The 19,462-nt window shown below is 42.6% G+C and overlaps 1 protein-coding gene across 1 annotated transcript; it reads left to right on the top strand.

Moving 5' to 3' along the window:
• The first annotated feature begins 883 nt into the window (after positions 1 to 883).
• Positions 884 to 15,911, top strand: SATL1 (spermidine/spermine N1-acetyl transferase like 1). Its single transcript, XM_025180811.2, has 6 exons — positions 884 to 1,221; positions 5,812 to 5,863; positions 9,414 to 9,494; positions 11,174 to 11,275; positions 12,152 to 12,192; positions 15,631 to 15,911. Exons 1-6 carry the CDS (start codon positions 1,156 to 1,158, stop codon positions 15,799 to 15,801), a joined length of 513 nt encoding a protein of 170 aa, XP_025036596.1. The 5' UTR covers positions 884 to 1,155; the 3' UTR covers positions 15,802 to 15,911.
• The last annotated feature ends 3,551 nt before the right edge of the window (positions 15,912 to 19,462 follow it).

Below are 19,462 nucleotides of genomic sequence, written 5' to 3'. Positions count from 1 at the left end.
TTAAACGGATTGGTCGGTAGTTTCCCAGGTTGTTCTTATTTCCCTTGTATAGATGGGCACTATATTTGCCCTTTTCCAGTCATCTAGACTTTCTCCTGACTTCCATGACTTTTTAAAGATGATAGCTAAAGGATCAGATACCTCCTCTATCAGCTCCTTGTGTATTCTAGGATGCATTTCATCAGGCCCTGGTGACTTGCAGACATCTAACTTTTCTAAGTGATTTTTAACTCGTTCTTTTTTTATTTTAACTTCTAAATCTAGTTCATTTCCACTAGCATTCACTATGTTAAGCATCCCATCACCAGCCATCTTCTTGGTGAAAACCGAAACAAGGAAGTCATTAAGCACCTCTGCCATTTCCAAGTTTCCTGTTATTGCTTATCTCTCTTCACTGAACAATGAGCCTACCCTGTTCTTGTTCTTCCTCTTGCTTCTAATACTTGTAACGTTTTCTTGTTACCCATTATGTTTCTAGCTAGGTTTAGCTCATTTTGTGTCTTTGCCTTTCTAATCTTGCCTTTGTAATCATATTTAATACTCCCAACATACTGGCATGTCTCTCAATTCACTTATATTTTGACATACTCCACCCCCTAACCCAAAGAAATTATAGGAGAGAACACTGGGGAAAACCCTCCCGTCTGCCCTTCTGGGCAGAGAATGTAGAGCTGGTAAAACAGAAAGCAATTGCTCTCCTCAAATCAACTGGGTTTAGTTCCCCTCCGTCTTTTTTTCTTCTTCTTTTTCCAGTCTCAGTGACTGATCTCAGTAATCCCAACAGGCTGCTATGCCCGAGACACAGGACATGTGTACATTGTGATGCTGTTTCCCATTGTGACTATCTATCTGCTTAGGGGCTGCTAGTTTAAAAGAAAGTAGTAGGTCACAAGGATAGTTAGGGGTAGGATGTAACTAAGGCAGAGACATGGAGTAGAGGCCAAATTACCACTTTAGTGAAGGAAAGAAAGGTGGAGGAGGCGAGGAGGAAGAAACATTTGTTTCTTCCCTGCCCCAAAGTGCTTTGGAAATGGTGAATGAGAAAGAACATCTCCCAGACGCTGGCCCAGCAGTGCTCCATCTCCCTCCCTGGAAGTAACCAGTCCTCTGCCTCTGGCTCCTGCTTTCCTCAGGTCAGGCCTTGGCGCTAGCGCCATGAGCTGTTTCCGAATTCGCCCGGCAGAACCCCAGGACTGTTCTGAAATCCTGCGCCTCATCAAAGTAAGAAAGGGACAGTGGAGTGTGCAGGCACATTTTTTTTCAGTCATTGTGTTTCCAAGTTTCCTTTTTCAAGATTACTGTTATTTCCCCTCATAGGCATAAATACCAGTGAGCATCTTTATTAGCAACTACTGTTAATATGCTAACGGATAAGGTGCATAAAACAAATTAGACAGGCTGGCTCATACTGCCACAGAAGTATGAGGTGTAAGTGTAACTCTTGTACACCTCTCTGATACCCTGTTCCCCAGTTTCCTTTTTCACTGCATCTGAGCCACATGGCCACCTTTCCCCTTCATGTCTCTCTGTCAAATTCTTTGAGATGGGGTCTTCTCTCTAAATACCTACCACACTGTTGGTGCTGTATAAATAATGAAATGATTTAAGAATAAAGAATATTAAGAAATTCAGTTCTCCCAGACATATAGGCTGTAGATAATGTGTGCTTTTGTTTATATAAAACTTTGTTGAAATGTTGGCCTGAAAATCTATTTCCTAAAAATACTTTTGATGATAGTTGGGCACAGCCTGATATAATACAAGTGAATCAAAATGTGATAATTTAGAAAAGCAAGGTAAGTGATGGCATAAACCTAGGTTATATTGTAAACATATTTTGGTTCCAACTGCTTTTTATGAGTATTTTAAATAAAATGTTCATCTTTTTAACTATGCAATCAATATTGTTAATTATGGGTATGGTATTTAAAATGATGCTGCATCTTAACTAGTCAATGAGAAATCAGAAAATAATTATGTAGCAGAAATATAGATATGGTGAAATGTGGATTCACTGTTAATTAATTAAGCACTATTATTATAGTTGATTATAAAAAGCACAGCAAACTAATATATTAGTGGTGCCCATCGTGAATCAAGTTCACAGAAAGGATTATGCCTAATCTCCTCATTTAAGTACTAATAGTCCTAAATGTATCATTTCATTTTATAATGTGAAGATAAATGCACTGTAACATTATAATATGCCTCTTTACTTAACTATTTTATATTAAATAAAGTTTTTAATCACTCATTGTATCATTCACATTCCTCCACTAAATTATATTTTCTGTAACTACCCTAGAGCCCTGAACCCTAAAGAATTCAGTTTGCTTTTATTCCTTATCTTTAAATTACTATTAGGACAGTGGTGGACAAAAATTTTATAGGGAGGGCCACTTCACCAATTTTGGTAGTGGTTCCTGGGCTAGCTCTGCCCCTGGAAGGCCTAGGCAGACGGGGCTGTTCTCTCTAGGCACCACATGCGAGGTGGTGGAGAAAAGGTGGAGGATACTTTGCATACTCTCTTACCCTCTTCCCCGCCATGCCAGGGGTGTGCGGAACCCAGACAAAACCATCAGCCATTTTAAACAGCTGGCAGTTCCCTCTAGTACCGCACGCACCTGGCAGGAGGACGAGACTTCACATGCACCCCCACACCCAAGCGCTGATTGGCCTGGAGGTGGCGGGAGGGGTGCATCAGGATGGGCCGCGGGCTGTATCAAATAGCTTGGCAAGTGGGGCTCACCAACAGTATCTTGCTCATCCCCGAAACAGGGAACATAAATCAAAAGTTCCACATGTGAGATTCAATAGTTAACAGTCTCCCAAGAAACTTCATCACTTGGCATTTTAAGATGCAGATTAAAAACCCTTTGGATGGAAAGAATTTCTTCGAGGATAGTCTATATGAGCCCCCCTGTGCTGTCAATGTCCCATGTTAATTCTGTGTGTGGAGGCAAAGTGACTCTCTGTCCCCTGCATACCACACAGACGAGCTCCATGACAGCTCTAAATTTTTCCAGAATAGAGCCTGGGCTTTGGGCATGCCTCTTGGATCCACATTTGCATGGATCAATAGACAGGACCAAATGCCAAGTGGCTTTGCACTGCAGATTGCACTGCAGCTCTGAATCTTCTTTTCCATCCTTCCTGCATTCTGCTCTCTTCCAGACCTGTTCTAAAGTTGCAGAGGGGCATCCACGTTAGTCTGTAACTAAAAAAACAACAATGGCTCTGAAGTACTTTAGAGACTAACCAAATATAGATAGATAGATAGATAGATAGATAGATAGATAGATAGATAGATAGATAGATAGATAGTATCATGAGCTTTCATGGGCACAATTGAGTGGGTTGTGCCCATGAAAGCTCATGATACTATCTATATCTTTTTTGGTTAGTCTCTAAGTCTACACAGCACCCTAAACTCGAAATTAGATATGTAATTTCCACTACATAAATTGTGTGTCTTATTTTGATTGAATTTCAAAATAGGCTATTTTGAAATTTGTCACATCAACACAGTGCCAAATTTCAAAATAACACTCTATTTCAAGACATCTCTTAACCCTTGTGGAACGAGGGTTCGCCAGGATGCCGAAATGGCGCACCCATTAGTTTAAAAAATATTTCAAAATAACAGGCAGCTTGTGTAGATTCGGGGTAGCTATTTTGGGATACCTCCAGTATTCTGAAATAGCTGTGCAGTGTAGACGTACCTTAAGGTGCTACAGGACCATTGTGGTTTTTTAAGTTCTTTTCCAGTACTGTTCTTTCATGGTTTAATCCTCTCTGCCTTCAGCTCCTTATATTTCTTACAAAAAATCCAAACCATAATTCTCCCTACAAGATAAGGTACTTGTTAACAAGAATGGGGGAGGTGAGAGAAATAAAACTATAATAATGGAGCTATCAGGACATAGAACCCCATGCTAAACTTTACTACTCACTCACACTACTTTTCATTATACCATGTTCCTTACAGTGGCAAGTCATGGTTGGTGCATTAAAAAGTGAGAGCATGCAAGACCCTCAACACCCTTTTTGTGCTCCTCTGGAGTCAATCATTATGGATAGCATAGATCTCTGTGGGAAAAGCTGAAGTGGGCACACAACCACATCCTGGTGCCTTCCATGACAGCTGAGTTGGCATACTGGGGATACGAAAGCTATTCCATTTAAAAAAACAGAGTAACTTCAAGTATAGTGTGTGCTACCCCAGAACCAGAGCAGCAGTCAGACAGAATTCTCAAAGTGACAACCACAGCACAATAGTCCAAATACAATCCCAACAATGTGGCCAGGGGTTCGGAGCTTCAATGGGGACCCTACTATTAATATCCCTATCAGGCCTTTAAAGAGATCCTCTTTTCTAGAAGTGATGTGTCCAAGACTTATATTGAAGAAAAAATACTGATCTTGTTCCCAAACTGGGGTCCTTCAGTTGCCATTTTAACTTTTTGAATGTATTACCTGCCTTCCCTTTCTAGTTTTTAACTGCATCTCACCTGCAAACTACATCATGGACCCACAAAACAATAAAGGGATAATAAAGTTAACATGATAGGAATGCTATAACAGTCCTCTGTGCAAGAAATATGCGCAGATTCTTGTAGGCTAACCTAATATGCTCCTACATCTGTCGGAACAGTATTGAGACTTTTATGGAGTCACCGCAAGTGCTATAGTAATATTTTCCACAGGTAATGTATTCATTACCTTCACAAATTATTCATTTCTTGATGGGCCAAGAGTCCAAGAAGAGAGTTCTAAAATTCAGGTCTTCTGCAGGGGTAGCTAAAATACTGTCATCTTCTGAAGTTAATTTTCACTAACATGGCCTCAGGTTTCTGGAAGATACTGAGCCAGCTTTCGCAACAGCAATTTTTCATAATAATTTCTAGAGTGCTGCTGGTGTAACAAGATAGCATACTACAGCCTTCACAAAATACTTAGGAATGTTCTTTATAACAACAAACAAAAAGCAACTGTAGTTGGAGCAAATTAGTGGAAATTGGGTCCCCTATATTCTGTTTCTAGCTTTACTACAAGATTACTTCAAAACCATGGGAATTTAACAACTATTATCTGCTTCCATTTATCGGTCTCACAAAGGTTGTGAAGCATCGTTAGTCAAAGGGACATCATCAGCTTAAAAAAAAGTGCCATAAAATTTTTACCATCTACATACCATACAAGAGACATGGATAAAGTGAAACCTAAAGTTACTATAAAACTGACACAAAGTATTTTCTCTGTTTTTCCAGATAATATAGCGTCAGAACCACTATTTATATATCTAGTTCTCCTGGGTTTTTTTGTCCTTCAAATAAGGGAGATTTTGTTTAACAAAAATCAAACAAACAAGCAAACAAACAAAAGAAGGAATTGTAAAATCACAAAAAATTGAAAGGGGGATTTGGGATGGGATAATCTATGAAACTACTTCTCTTCTTAAAGTTGACTAGGTTTCAAGCTGACAGCCTTGAATGATAAAAAGTTTTGCTATTCTCTGATAAACAGGTACTATGTAAGTGTAAAAGTATTATTATGGCTAGATTGTGCTCAGTTTACAAGATAAAATATGTGCTGCAAGTTTTTCCAGTTTTCGTAATGACCTAGAACATAGCAGGTACAGATAAACAATTTCTGCATACCTTACTTACAAAGCTCATTGCAGGACTGGGACCTAAGCTAACATTTTGCATCCAAGTCAAAGCTTAGAATAAACATCAATTTTTTGCATAGTACTGTGTAAAGATCACAACTAGTGACAAAACCTCAGACTCCAATTTTTTAATCCTACAGGAACTAGCTTCATATGAAAATATGCCAAATGCAGTAAAAATAACAGAAAAAGGTAAGATTTTAAGCTTGTATTTTTACTTTAAATAAACACTCCCACAGAAACCCTTACAATAAAAAGTAAAACATCAGAGATGTGAACACTAGAGTTACGAACTGACTGGTCAATCACACAGCTTATTTGGAATCAGGTAACAGAAGGGACCAAAAAATAGCAAATATAGTAATAAACAAACTGCTAAAAATAAAAGGAAAGTTTAAAAAAAGATTTGTCAAGATAAGAAAACTGTCCTGGACTTGTTGAGGTTTTTGTAACTCTGAGGTTCAACTGTATATAGAATAAGTATGTACTAGTATTTTTGAAAGGTTATGATTAATATTCCTGTTCGAGGCAACGTGTCATAGCAATTTTAGAGCATAGGACAGACAGAAAGAACTATTCCTAACTCTGGGAATCTAGGGATCATAGTGGGCCACAAGCAAAATATGAGTCAACAGTGTGATGCTGTTGCTAAAAAAGCAATCATGATTTGGGGATGCATTAGCAAGAGTCTTGAGAGCAGGATGCAAGAAGTCATTCTTCCGCTCTACTCTGCTCTGATTAGGCCTCAGTTGGAGTATTGTGTCTAGATCTGGACACCACATTTCAAGAAAGATGTGGAGAAATTGGAGAAGGTCCAGAAAAGAGCAGCAAAAATTATTCAAGGTTTAGAGAACATAACCTATGAAAGAAGACTGAAAGAACTGGGCTTGTTTAATTTGGAAAGGAGAAGACTGAGAGGGGACATGATTACGGTTTTCAAGTATCTAAAAGGGTGAAACAAGGAGGTGGGAAAAAAATGTTCTCCTTGGCCTCTGAGGATAAGACAAGAAGCAATGGACTTAAACTGCAGCAAGAGAGGTTTAGGTTGGACATTAGGAAGAACTTCTTGTCAGGGTGGTTAAACCCTGGAATACATTGCCTAGGGAGGTTGTAGAATCTCCATCTCTGGAGATATTTAAGTGCAGGTTGGGCAGACATCTATCAGGGATGGTCTAGGATGTACTGGGTCCTGCCGTGAGGGCAGGGGAATGGACTCAATGATCTCCCTTCCAGTTCTAGTGTTCTACGATTCTATGGCTTTAGAGGGCTGCTTTAAAGTACACTTTTCTAGCTAATTTTTTTACAACTAACTTTTATAAAAACACGTAAGTTATAATGACCCCTACTGGAATATTACTTTTTACGTTTTTAATAAACTGATAATATTAAAGCAGTGAGGAGTCCTGTGGCACCTTATAGAATAACTGAAGTGTAGGAGCATAAGCTTTCGTGCGCAAAGACTCACTTTGTCAGATGCATGTAGTGGAAATTTCCAGAGGCAGGTATAAATATGCAGGCCAGAATCAGGCTGGAGATGATGAGGTGGATCCAATTAAGGAGGATGAGGCCCACTTCTAGTAGCTGATCTGGAGGTGTGAATTCCAAGAGAGGAGAAGCTCTTTTGCAGATTCAGACTAACATGGCTACCCCTCTGATACTGATAATATTAGAGGCCTTTATACTTTAGGTTTTTTTAACCACCAAGGTTTTTAGTTTAATTGTTTACTTGTTTTTTAATTTTGATTAGCAGAAACAGTAGCTAGCTATGACCTTGCTTCTGAAAGTCTGTTTTAAAAGTAATCCTTAACTATGCTGTGTTATTTTATTAATTCAGTGTGGCTGAACGCACATAATATGGTTGCAATTAGATTAATTACATTCTGGGGTAAACATGCCATTCTAATCCAAGGCAACAGAGTGAATAAAAAAAACTACACCGAAATTAGCCTTACTGTGCACATTGCTTTGTCAGCAAAAAGCTTCTCCTGCTGAAATATCACACCAATTATCAGGGGTGATTTAATTATGTCACCAGGAGAGCTCTTTCTCATTGGCATAAGTGGTTACACAAAAAAACTTACAGTAGCTCAGCTACATTGATACAGCTGTGCCACTGTAATCTCTCTAGTATAGACATAACTTTAGAGTAGGCAAGTCTTCTCTATTCTGTAGCAGGGCCAGCCCGCGACACGCCAAGGGGTGAGGGTCTCAGTCTCCTCATTTGTTTAAGGAGAAAAACACTTACCTCATTTAAAAGCTGTAAGATCTTCAGTTGCAAGATACTTAAATAGTGCTGCATAAGTGTAAATTATTATTTCTTTCATGTACCTTTCTATTTGCAATTAGCTTTGTTTCCCCTGTCTGGGTCCATACTGAGCATGTACTCAGAGAACTGTAAATAAAAATGGAATACTAACTTTTAAAACACAAAAACTGAAGTTTTATTCTGTGTGACAAATTGAATTTCTTTATCTGTTGCAGCCTAGTTATTTCTAACCTTGATTATAGGAGAGGACAACTAAGCTACTGATCCTGTAGCCTTTACTTATGTGAGGAGTTCTTCTAAGTCAGCAGGAGTCCTCATGTAAGCAAGGACTGCAGGATCATTCCTCTCAACATACCCTACTTAACACAGGTTTAGAGAAATTTCTTCCAACTTAGTTGCTAATTGAAATCAATGGGGCTGCATCTAGATTGGCAAGATTTTGTGCAAAAGCAGTTGCTTTTGCGCAAAATCTTGCCGCCTGTCTACACTGGCTGCAAGTATTTGCGCAAGAACACTGACTTTGTACTGTACAAAATCAGTGGTTCTTGCGCAAATACTCTGACGCTCTCGCTCAGGGATAAGCCCTCTTGCGCAAGTATTCTTGCGCAAGAGGGCCAGTGTAGACAGCCAAGTTAATTTCTTGCGCAAGAAAGCCAGATAGCTAAAATGGCCATTGGAGCTTTCTTGCGCAAGAGAGCGTCTACACTGGCACAGATGCTTTTGCACAAAGCATTCCTCTCAACATGCCAGTATAGCAAATACTTTTAACGGAAAAACTTTTCCATTAAAAGTATTTGCGCAAAATCTTGTCAGTCTAGATGCAGCCTAGGTGAAGTAGTCAAACTACTTTTAAAGCTTGTTTCAGATGAAAAGTGAAGTGCAACATTTGAATTTTTTATTTAACACTTTACTGCTCTAAATATACAACCCAAAACCATGACCCTTTGTTTATTTTAAGTACTGTAGCAGCAGAGTAGGAACCTGATCCAAAGCCTACTGTAGTCAACAGAAAGAATCCTATTGCCTTGTGGAAGGGTTATGCAGTTCAGCTGTAAATGGACAGTCAAAACATACACATGATAAACTGTCAATAGCAGATACATTTTAGTATTTCCACACCCCCAAATATTGATATTTGAACATTTTCAATTTCACAACCTTTATTTAGCTTTATGCCTTTTCCCTCCATATTACTTAAAGATTATTGCAAATACAACCTAGTGCATTAATATCTTGATTCATGCTCCAAAATAACTTTTATTCTCACCCTACCATACTTATTTCTTTTCCCTCTTATTCCAGTCTACCCCTTTTGAATACTCTATGCATTCTTATGGAAAAGGCTGATGGCTGTAATTTTACAACCACCAATAGCTATTTCCAAGTACTCCCTCAGTAGGACAGCTACTTAATAAATAGTCTTATTTACTATTTTTAAGCCTGCCATTGGCATATATGTTTTAATTTTATTTTTAGATTTGCTTGAAGATGGCTTTGGAGAACATCCTTTCTACCACTGTCTAATAGCAGAGGTGCCAAAGGAGGGACAAGCAGGAAGTAAGCTAAACATACTTTATTTACTTATTATTAGTTATCTATTAATTACCTATTGTAATCCCTGATTACACAAAGAGTGACATAAGGGATAACAATACTGAGAAGGGTACAGTGCTCTCAATTTCCAATTTGGACTCATTAGCTGACCATAGCAAGGAAATGTCATAGATTTTTCTTTTAGATACTTTAACAAAAAGATCACTGCCATCAACAGATGGACAGAGATTGAATGATCTTCTCTATCTTAAAGGTGCTCCACTCGCGTCACAATTGAGGCACACTGGTGACATGCTGTGCATCCACAATGCACATTACACTTTGTCAGTTTTGGGAGATCGACAAGAGTGCCAGGCAGTGATACTAATTCTGTGGATGTGATCAAATGGCAATAGAGACTTGACTACTGTTAGTAATGCAAATACATTTCATCTGAAACCTGTTCCTTATGAAGAACTGCTTCACTCATTACCTCAAAAAAAAAATTGCAAAATCTTTTGATAATGTTTTCTACTGATTATACCTTAGTACGGTGGTCTCCAACCTCTTAAAGCAGATCACTTTTTGCATTTAAGTGCAATCCAAGATCTACCTCAAACCCAAATACCCTTGCCCGGCCTCCTTTGTGCCCCTTCTCTGAGGCCCCATCCCTGCTCTCTCCATCCTCCCTCCTTCCCCTCATCCTCTCTCACTTTCACTAGGCTGGGACAGAGGGTTGGGGTGCTGGCTCTGGTCTTGGATTAAGGGATTTGGACTGTGAGAGGGACTCTGAGCTGAATTTGGGGCAGGCAGTTGAGGTGCTAGAGGGAATTCTAGGTGCAGGCTCTGGGAGGGTGTTTGGATGCAGGGGTGCTCAGGGTTAGGTCAGGGGTTTGGGGTGCAGGAGAGGGTTCATGACTGGGGTAGGGTTTCAGGATGTGGGCTCCGACTGGGCACCGCTTACCTCGTGGCTCCTGGTGCAGCAGGGCTAAGGCAGGCTCACCGCTGCCCTAGCCTTGCACCACTCCCAAAAGCAGCCAACAAACTCCATCCCAAGTCCTGTTGTGCCCCCCACCCTGTTCTGTGGAGATAGGATACAGAGTGGGAGGGGGCACCTTGACATTAGCATCCCTTCTCTCCCTCCTTTGCCCTGCACAGCAAGCAGGAGGCTCCCCGGGGAGTGGGGGAGGCAGCTCCAAGGCAAAAGGCAGGAGGTGCACAGCATTAGGAGGAGGGGCAGCTGAACTGCCAGCCCTTGGGAGCCTTTTGGCCAAACCAGTCAGGATCACCTGTCAGAGGCTCCAAGATCTACCAGTAGATCCCTAAGTACTGGTTGGTGACCACTGCCTTAGTGTTTATCAGCAGGTACGCAATGTTTCCTTCCTAGTACCTCCAGAAGTTACCTGTGTCTTCTTTGTGGAAAATATCCAGGACTTTTAAAATACTTTGCAGTTTGGAGCGCATGCCTTTCAATACTATTAAAGCAAATATTGGCTTTGTACTGCTTGGTCTGAAATCTATGTTGGTCGCATTTTAATATGGCTCAGTACACAGGACTTTTCACTGAGAGCTACCAGTGTTTACATCAAAAGTTTCCTTTAAAGGGCTGAAAAATAACTATAAACAATCTAAACAATCATATTGTTATTGTACTTTACATAGGAGAGTCAGTTATTTCACTTTTTTATGTTCACTCTTTTCAGGTAGTTGCACTGTAGGCTATGCTATGTATTATTTTACATATGATCCTTGGATTGGCAAGTTACTTTATCTGGAAGACTTCTATGTCATGGAACCTTATAGAGGTAAATAAACAAGGATACTTGTTAACATCCCTCATTCTTAACTAAACATATCAGATAATTACTTATTTACTATTTCAGTATGAATTAGCTTCTAGCATTTTCTTTCCTTATTTCTAGGTATATAATTCTGTAAATAAATACCCTGCAAGTCTCATAAGGGAAGAAAGCATGAATGTGTCTCCAAACATTGAAGCATTCAAATTGAACAATATTTGAACTCTAATTTTGAAACTTTAGAAGGTGGAGTTAATATTGTTTTCCAGTGTTAGAGAACTAAGTATATTTTATTTTCTAAGAATAATCATGTTTAATAGTAACTTTTAATGCCTTCAAATTTAATTAAAAGGATCAAGAGCTGGACCTGTAAATGAAGTAACATTGACACAATATATAAAATAATTAACTTTTTAAAAAACTTTCCCATGCTAGCTCTTTATTTCAAGTACTTCTGAAGGTGATAAAATAAATCACAATTATTTACAAATAAAAACATTTAATGTAAACAATTTCCAAAATTTCATAGTAGTACAAGTAATCACAAATGAAAAGACATTTTATGCAAAACACTGTAGTTTAAAAAGTATTATTTCACTGTAAATCAACATTTCCTTATGATCTAGTCATAACACACATAGCTTAGTTCAAAATATATTTGTTATACAAATTAAAAATGAAATAATACAAAATGTGTATTTTCTCTTTTCCAATGACATTATGTATTAGAAAAGTAATTATATTATCTTTCTATATAAAAGTTAATTTAATTTGAATTTCCAATTAAATATTTTAAATGTCCATCTACAACATCATTAAAATATATCTTGCCACGAAACATGTGAGTGTACTGATATTTTTAATGTTTGACCTATTAAACAGGATTGGGCATTGGTTCAGAAATGTTAAAGAGATTAAGCCAGGTATGTATCATTTAAAACAAAGTCTTACAAACATTGCATAATTTAAATGGTCATTTCCCTCATTTTATGACCTATGAGATTTTGATTGATAAATTCACTATACAGTATGATTAGTACATATGTTGAATTAATGTAACAAACATGGGGTATGTCTACACTACAATGTTAGTTCGAACTAACGGACGTTAGTTCGAACTAACATTCATAGCCGCTACACTAGCGCTCCGCTAGTTCGAATTTGAATCGAACTAGCGGAGCGCTTAGTTCGAACTAGGAAAACCTCATTTTACGAGGATTAAGCCTAGTTCGAACTTACTAGTTCGAATTAAGGGGTGTGTAGCCCCTTAATTCGAACTAGTGGGAGGCTAGCCCTCCCCAGCTTTCCCTGGTGGCCACTCTGGCCAACACCAGGGAAACTCTATGCCCCCCTCCCGGCCCCGGACCCCTTAAAGGGGCACGGACTGGCTACGGTGCCCGTGCCAGGTGCAAGCCTGCCAGCACCCAGCCAGCAGACCCTGCACCTGGCACGGCACAGAGCCACCCACCCGATGTCCCCCAGCCCACCCCCTCTTCCCGGGACCAGGCTGGCGGCTCCCGGGAGCTTGCCCGGGACCGCAAGAGGCAGGCACCTTCCTGGGCTAGTGCGGACATCGTGGACCTCGTCCACGATCTCCGCACTAGGCACAGGAAAGTGGCCGTCTAGGGCAGGAGAGCTGCCAGCCTGGCCACCCAGGACCAGGTGTGCATGAAAATCAAGGGGGTCCACTGAGACCCCCGACACTGAGCTTACAATGGCCGTCCTGGGTCAGACCAAAGGTCCATCTAGCCCAGTAGCCTGTCTGCCGACAGTGGCCAACCCTAGGGACCATGGAGGGGATGGACCGAAGACAGTGACCAAGCCATTTGGCTCGTGCCATCCCTCTCCAGCCTTCCATAAACTTTGGGCAGGGACACCACTCCTATCCCCTGGCTAAGACTACTCCATGGACCCAACCTCCATGACTTGATCTCACTTCCCTTTAAACTCTGTTCTAGTTGTAGCCTTCACAGCCTCCTGCAGCAAGGAGTTCCACAGGTTAACTATTTGCTTTGTCAAGAACAACTTTCTCTTACTAGGTTGAAGCCTGCTACCCATTCCTTTCCTTTGGTGTCCTCTAGTCCTTCTTTATGGGAACTCAGGAAGAACTTGTCTGAATGCACCCTCTCCACCCAACCCCGGCTTTTAGAGACCTCTATCCTGTCCCCGCTCCATCTCCTCTTTTCTAAGCTGAACAGTCCCAGTCTCTGTAGCCTCTCTTCATATGGGACCTGTTCCCAACCCCTGATCATGTTAGTTGCCCTCCCCTCTCCCAGCCTTTCTCTTCCCCTCTCCCACCTCCTTTTCCCAGTCTCCCCCAGTTTTGTTCAATAAAGACAGAGTCAATGTTGGAAGAAACGTTATCTTTATTTTGTACATCAATAAGAAGGGGGGCTAGGGAAGGGTAAGTGGAAGGAGGTGAGGGAGGAATGGGGTACGAGCCCCCGATGGGGAGGACTGGGCTGGCTCTGTGGGCTTGTGGGGGTGGAAGCTCTCCTGCAGCTCCCCGATTGCCCCCTCTCCCCAGATGGCAGCCTGCGGCAAGTGCAGCCGGGCTGATGGCCGAGTGGTGTGATGTGCCCAGTGTGGGTACTCCGGGCAATCCAAGCCAGGACTGGTTTTCAAGCGGGGCACCCCTTAGAACTGTCTGTCCGGGGTGGGGGTTGGGACCCTTTAAGCGCAGCCCTCGGCTAGCCTGAGACAGCATCTCCACTCTCTAAGTCCTCCTCTGATGCCCTGCCGGCACTGCTTCCGGCCATCCTTAAGCCCTGTTCAGAGTCCACTCAATGTGGACTTGCTAGTTCGAATTAGCAAAACGCTAATTCGAACTAGTTTTTAGTTCTAGACGCGTTAGTTCGAATTAGCTTAGTTCGAATTATCTAATTCGAACTAAGTTAGTTCGAATTAGCGCTGTAGTGTAGACGTACCCATGTAGATTTGTTTTCATATAGATTTCTTTCCCTGTCAGTGCAAATCTGATCCCAGCAAAATTTTATCAAGTGCTTTTTTTTTTGTTCGGTCCAGTGGTAAATGGATGTAGAAGTCCTAAAGTAGTAGGACTTCTACACTTTCTACAGGGAGATTTTCATCTTACTTAATAGACTCTCAGAGTTCAGTTAGGACAATCCTTATGATAGTTCGCTTAAGTTTCTCTGTGCTCAATTTCATATTGTTATATACCCTGTAGTCGCTCTTCAGGAACACACTAAATAATTCTTTGGATTTCAAACTTACTTTAAAAAAATTAGGGGAAAAATGTTGCTCTTTGCAAGCAGCAGAGTTTGTGTGATTATGCTGGAATACAAGAAGCCCTTCAAGGCATCTCTATTTATTGTGTTCCAAGGACTTAGGGTGCAGAACTAGAGAATACTTAGTCAGAGAATGTGCAGCCTTCATATTGCAGTAACAGGTGCAGATGCATTCCAAGGCTTATGTTGGGATATGTCTACACTATAGCTCGGAACAATCCTCCCAGCCTGGGTAGACATGCTTGTGCTAGTGGGACTTGCACTACTGTGCTAAAGGTAGCTATGTGAAAGTTGCAGTGTTGACAGAAACATGGGCTAGCCACCAGAGGTCAAATGACGAGCCTGAGCCTCCATCAGCACAGCAACACTATTTTTAGCACAGTAGCATGGACCCTGATAATACAAGTCTGTCTCTCCAGACTAAGAGGCTTGCTGCCAGCTGTTGTGTAAACATACCTTTCCAGTCACCATCCCTGGCCACCTGGCAATCTCACTCTGCCTATCACATATACTAGTATTTTGCAGCATTTTCAGGAATTGGACTATAGACTAGTTACATAGCCTTTCCCCCCTCAATTTAATTGTAATTTAAGTGTAGACAGGCAACATGAATTTCTTGCGCAAGAAACCCCTATGGCTAAAATGGCCATCAGAGCTTTCTTGCGCAAGAGAGCGTCTACACTCTTGCACAAAAGCACATGGCAGTGTGGACGCACTCTTGTGGAAGACCTTTTGCACAAGAACTCTTGCACAAAACAGTTCTTGCGCAAAAAGCCTACAGTGTAGACGTAGCCTAAGAGTGGATCTAATCTAGCACTACTGGCTTGTTGGCTCTTTGAATGTCACAATGCCAAAAGAGGACAAGGCATCTCTACACAGAATTTTGGCTCAAATTTATACTGTTTTCTTGAGTTCACCACTATATAATGTGCAAAAAGGGACTAGCTTGTTAAGAGGACATGAATTGCTCTGGCTTCTATTATGTGTGCAGTGGCCTTTTGCAATGGAACCACTGGCCCTTTTCATCGATGTTTCTATTTGTAGATAAGTATCCAAACCAGTACCGAGGAAATAATGCTTTGCAAGTAATCCAGCATGTTTACTTTTCAACAGATAGCAATCAAAACAAACTGTAGCTGCATGCATTTCCTTGTAGTCATTTGGAACAAGCCATCTATAGAGTACTATGTAAGACGTGGCGCTTTAGACCTTTCTACTGAAGAGGGCTGGCATCTCTTCAGATTTGACAAAGAGAATCTTCTCAGAATGGCATCTGAAGAATGAAAGAATTCCAAGAAGAATTCACCATTCCAAGATTTGTGAGAGATTAGATTATTAATCTGCAGTTTGTCCTTTCAGTTTTGCGCAATACAACTTCTGCTGATTACACACTATGGTTCTAGTTTGTTAGCATGATTAATCAAGTTTATGTAACCTCCCCGTTTTATGACCTGCAGCCTTTATTACTATTGGGCACTATTAGAGTTACTAGAGTTTCTTTCATAATTTGTTTTATAACTGGATGCTATGAAGAAGATCCCATGTTTTCTCACCTCCTCACATTTACAAATAGATTTATATGTTAATGTTCTTGTACTGTATGCACTGTATCACAAGCATATTTATATTTAAAGTAATCTTGCCTCCTACAAAAACAAGTCTTATTCTTTTCCATGATGTAACATTATTGGTATGATGAATGCTTGTGTCCTCATCTTTCAGCCAGTAGGTATTAGAATTTTTTATCTAGTTCTTCCTCATCTGAGGGTGCAAGAAGGCATTTCTTGTTAATGACCAATGTAGCTGGAGTACATGATCATCATCTAAGCTAGTCACTTGGTCTCAGACTGGGCCATCTGTGGTTGGCTTTCATATTGGCATTCCTGCATCACAAAGATCAAGGTGAGAACATTTTGTTTTTCTTGTGATGCTGATGCTACCATTAATGAATGATTAATGGCTCAAGCTACCAGGGATGGAAGGAGTAACAAAGGAGAATTTAAGGAGATGAAGTAGGGTAAAGTGGCAAGAGGAGAAGATGACCATGAAGAGCCTATTAAGATGAGCAAACCTCTTGATGGTAGCCTCTTTAAAAACTGCTGAGGAAGGACCCCTATGGGAACATGCTGATCGAAAGCCTCTTCTACAAATGCAAATCCAGCAAATAGTTTCAAATAGGCAGAAGCATGGAAAAGGTCCTCACCTAAGCCCTCTCCTCCCCTCCCCAGGACATGGCCAGTTAGGAAACAGTGAGCTCAGAGCTTCTCTGGGATGAGGCCTAGACAGAAGCAAAAATGCTTCATGCATGTTTGGATCCTACAGAAAAATATATATTTAGACACCTCCTCATACTATCCCTTTTGAATAGTATTAATAGACATGGATTTGGAGAGTATTTTAGATGAGGAAATTCATATCTCAAGCTCTAGGAAGGGCTACCACACTAAGGGTATGTCTACACTACATACCCTTAGTTAATTAGTTAATTCAAAATAAGCTAAATTGAAATAACGCATCTAGACACAAAATCTAATTCGAAATAGTGTTTTGTTATTTCGAAATAGCACGTCCACACTGACTGGACGCTGGATCACATTTAAGGGCAGCTGAAACTGGCATCAGGCAGTAGTTGCTTTGTGTGGCTGCTGTCTGAGGCTATCTGAGGCTCATGCTTAAAGGGACCCCCCCTGGACAGCCCGCTCTTATCTTTCCCGCTTGATTGCCTAATTCGCCGAGGGACACCAAAGTGTTTTCTCTCCACCTACTTTGGTCACTCTCATTTGGGACACCGCAGCACTCGGCACCATGGAGCCAGAGCCGCCCCTGGGCACTCTGGTGCTCATGTTAAATGTCTTGCTGCAAGGCTAGTAGCAATTGCTAGAGGCTGCTTGGCATCTTCTGCTGCAGGCCAGCCCCCTGGCCCTCCCCCTAACCTCCCTGGAGGCCCTGGAGGAACAGCACCCAGATGCCAGTGTGCCCCGCCGCATTGACACCAGCAGCGACTGGTGGGACCACATCATCCTGGAGTGCTGGGGAGACCAACAGTGCACCCAGAACTTCAGGAAGAAGAAGGACACCTTCCTGGAGCTCTGCGAGTGGCTCGCCTCTGCTCTGCGGCGACGGGACACACGCATGAGGCTCACCATTCCCCTCCACAAGTGGGTGGCCATCACCCTCTGGAAATTCTCCATGCCAGATAGCTACCGATCCGTGGGGAACCATTTTGGCATGGGGAGATCCACCGTCGGAGCAGTGCTCATGCAGGTACGGCACTCACTGGCCACTGGGCCAGGAGTGGGGGCTGCAAGGAGGACATGGGATGCCCCAGAGAAAACAGGGGGGAGGGAGGTGGTGTAAGTGCCCTCCTCAGGAGGGTTCGGTCTGTCCCGGCCACGCTACAGACCGCCAGCGGTAGCCAGGATTGCAGCGGGGGTTGCTCCTGGGAGTGAAGCGCGGGGTAGTGGTGGGGAACGAACACTCCCAGCCACCCGGGCACCCCCAGTGACCCTCTGTTTTGTGTGTCTCTCTGCAGGTGGTGCAGGCCATCAACAGGGTGCTGCTCCGCAGAGTCATCCGCCTCGCCGACCTGGACACAGTCATCGAGGGGTTCGGTGACTTCAGCTTCCCCAACTGTAGGGGACAATCGATGGGACGCACATCCCCATCCATGCCCCGGATCACCAGGCCTCCCTCTTCATCAACAGGAAGGGGTACTTCTCTGTGATCCTGCAGGCTGTGTTTGACCACTGGGGCCAGTTCATGGACATCAATGAAGGCTAGTCCGGCAAGGCACACGACGTGCGGGTGTACCGCAACTCCTCTGTGTGCCAGAGGCTGCACGCCAGGACTTTCTTCCCCGACTGCCACATCAGGGTCAGGGACGTGGACATGCCAGTGTGCCTGCTGGGAGATGCAGCCTACCCCCTACAGCCCTGGCTGATGAAGCCTTACACGGGACACTTCAGCCCCTCCCGGCAGGCCTACAATGCCAGGCTCAGCAGGGCCAGCATTGTGGTCGAGGGGGCCTTTGGCTGACTGAAAGCACAATTTAGGTGCCTCCTCACCCACCTTGACCTCTCCCAGCACAATATTCCGCACGTGGGGCAGCATGCTATGTGCTGCATAATTTATGTGAGAGGAAGGGGGAGGCTTTCCTGCCAGCCTGGATGGCAGAGGCTGACAGCCTGGCTGGCCAGTATGCACAGCCCCGCATGGCTGCCAGCCGGGAGGCCCTTCGGGGGACAGTCTGCATCCGAGAAGCCCTGCGGGAAAGGTTCCAGGCGGTATCCTCTTGCACTAAAGATACCTCTGAGGGGGAGGGAACGCTAGTTGTTAGGAAGAGGAAGGTGTTAGTAGTGGGTGATTCGATCATTAGAAACATAGATAGTTGGGTTTGTGATGACCAGGAGAACCGTATGGTCACTTGCCTGCCTGGTGTGAAGGTTGCGGATCTATTGAGCCATATAGATACACTTATGTGTAGTCCTGGGGAGGAGCCAGTGGTCGTGGTACATGTAGGGAAGAGTAGGAGAGATGTCCCGGAGGCCAAATTTAGGTTGCTAGGAAAGAGACTGAAATCCAGGACCTCTATGGTGGCATTCTCGGAAATGCTTCCAGTTCCACGTGCAGGGCCAGGCAGGCAGGCAGGCAGAGCTTCAGAGTCTCAATGAGTGGATGAGACGATGGTGTAGGGAGGAGGGTTTTAGATTTATTAGGAACTGGGGACACTTTTGGAAGAGGGGGAGCCTATACAGGAAGGATGGGCTCCACCTAAACCAGGGTGGAACCAGACTGCTGGCACTAAACTTTAAAAAGACCGTAGAGTAGTTTTTAAACTAAGAGATGGGGGAAAGCCGATTGGTGCGGAGAAGCTCATAAATCGGATGGAGACTTCTCTTAGATCAGAATCCATTGATAGAGATTCTGTAGGCTGTAGTCAGAAAGA

The sequence above is a fragment of the Pelodiscus sinensis genome, chromosome 13, assembly GCF_052426305.1.
Source record: "Pelodiscus sinensis isolate ZL-2025 chromosome 13, ASM5242630v1, whole genome shotgun sequence".
NCBI classification, from domain to species: Eukaryota; Metazoa; Chordata; order Testudines; family Trionychidae; genus Pelodiscus; species Pelodiscus sinensis.
This window is presented reverse-complemented; position numbering and strand designations above follow the sequence as displayed.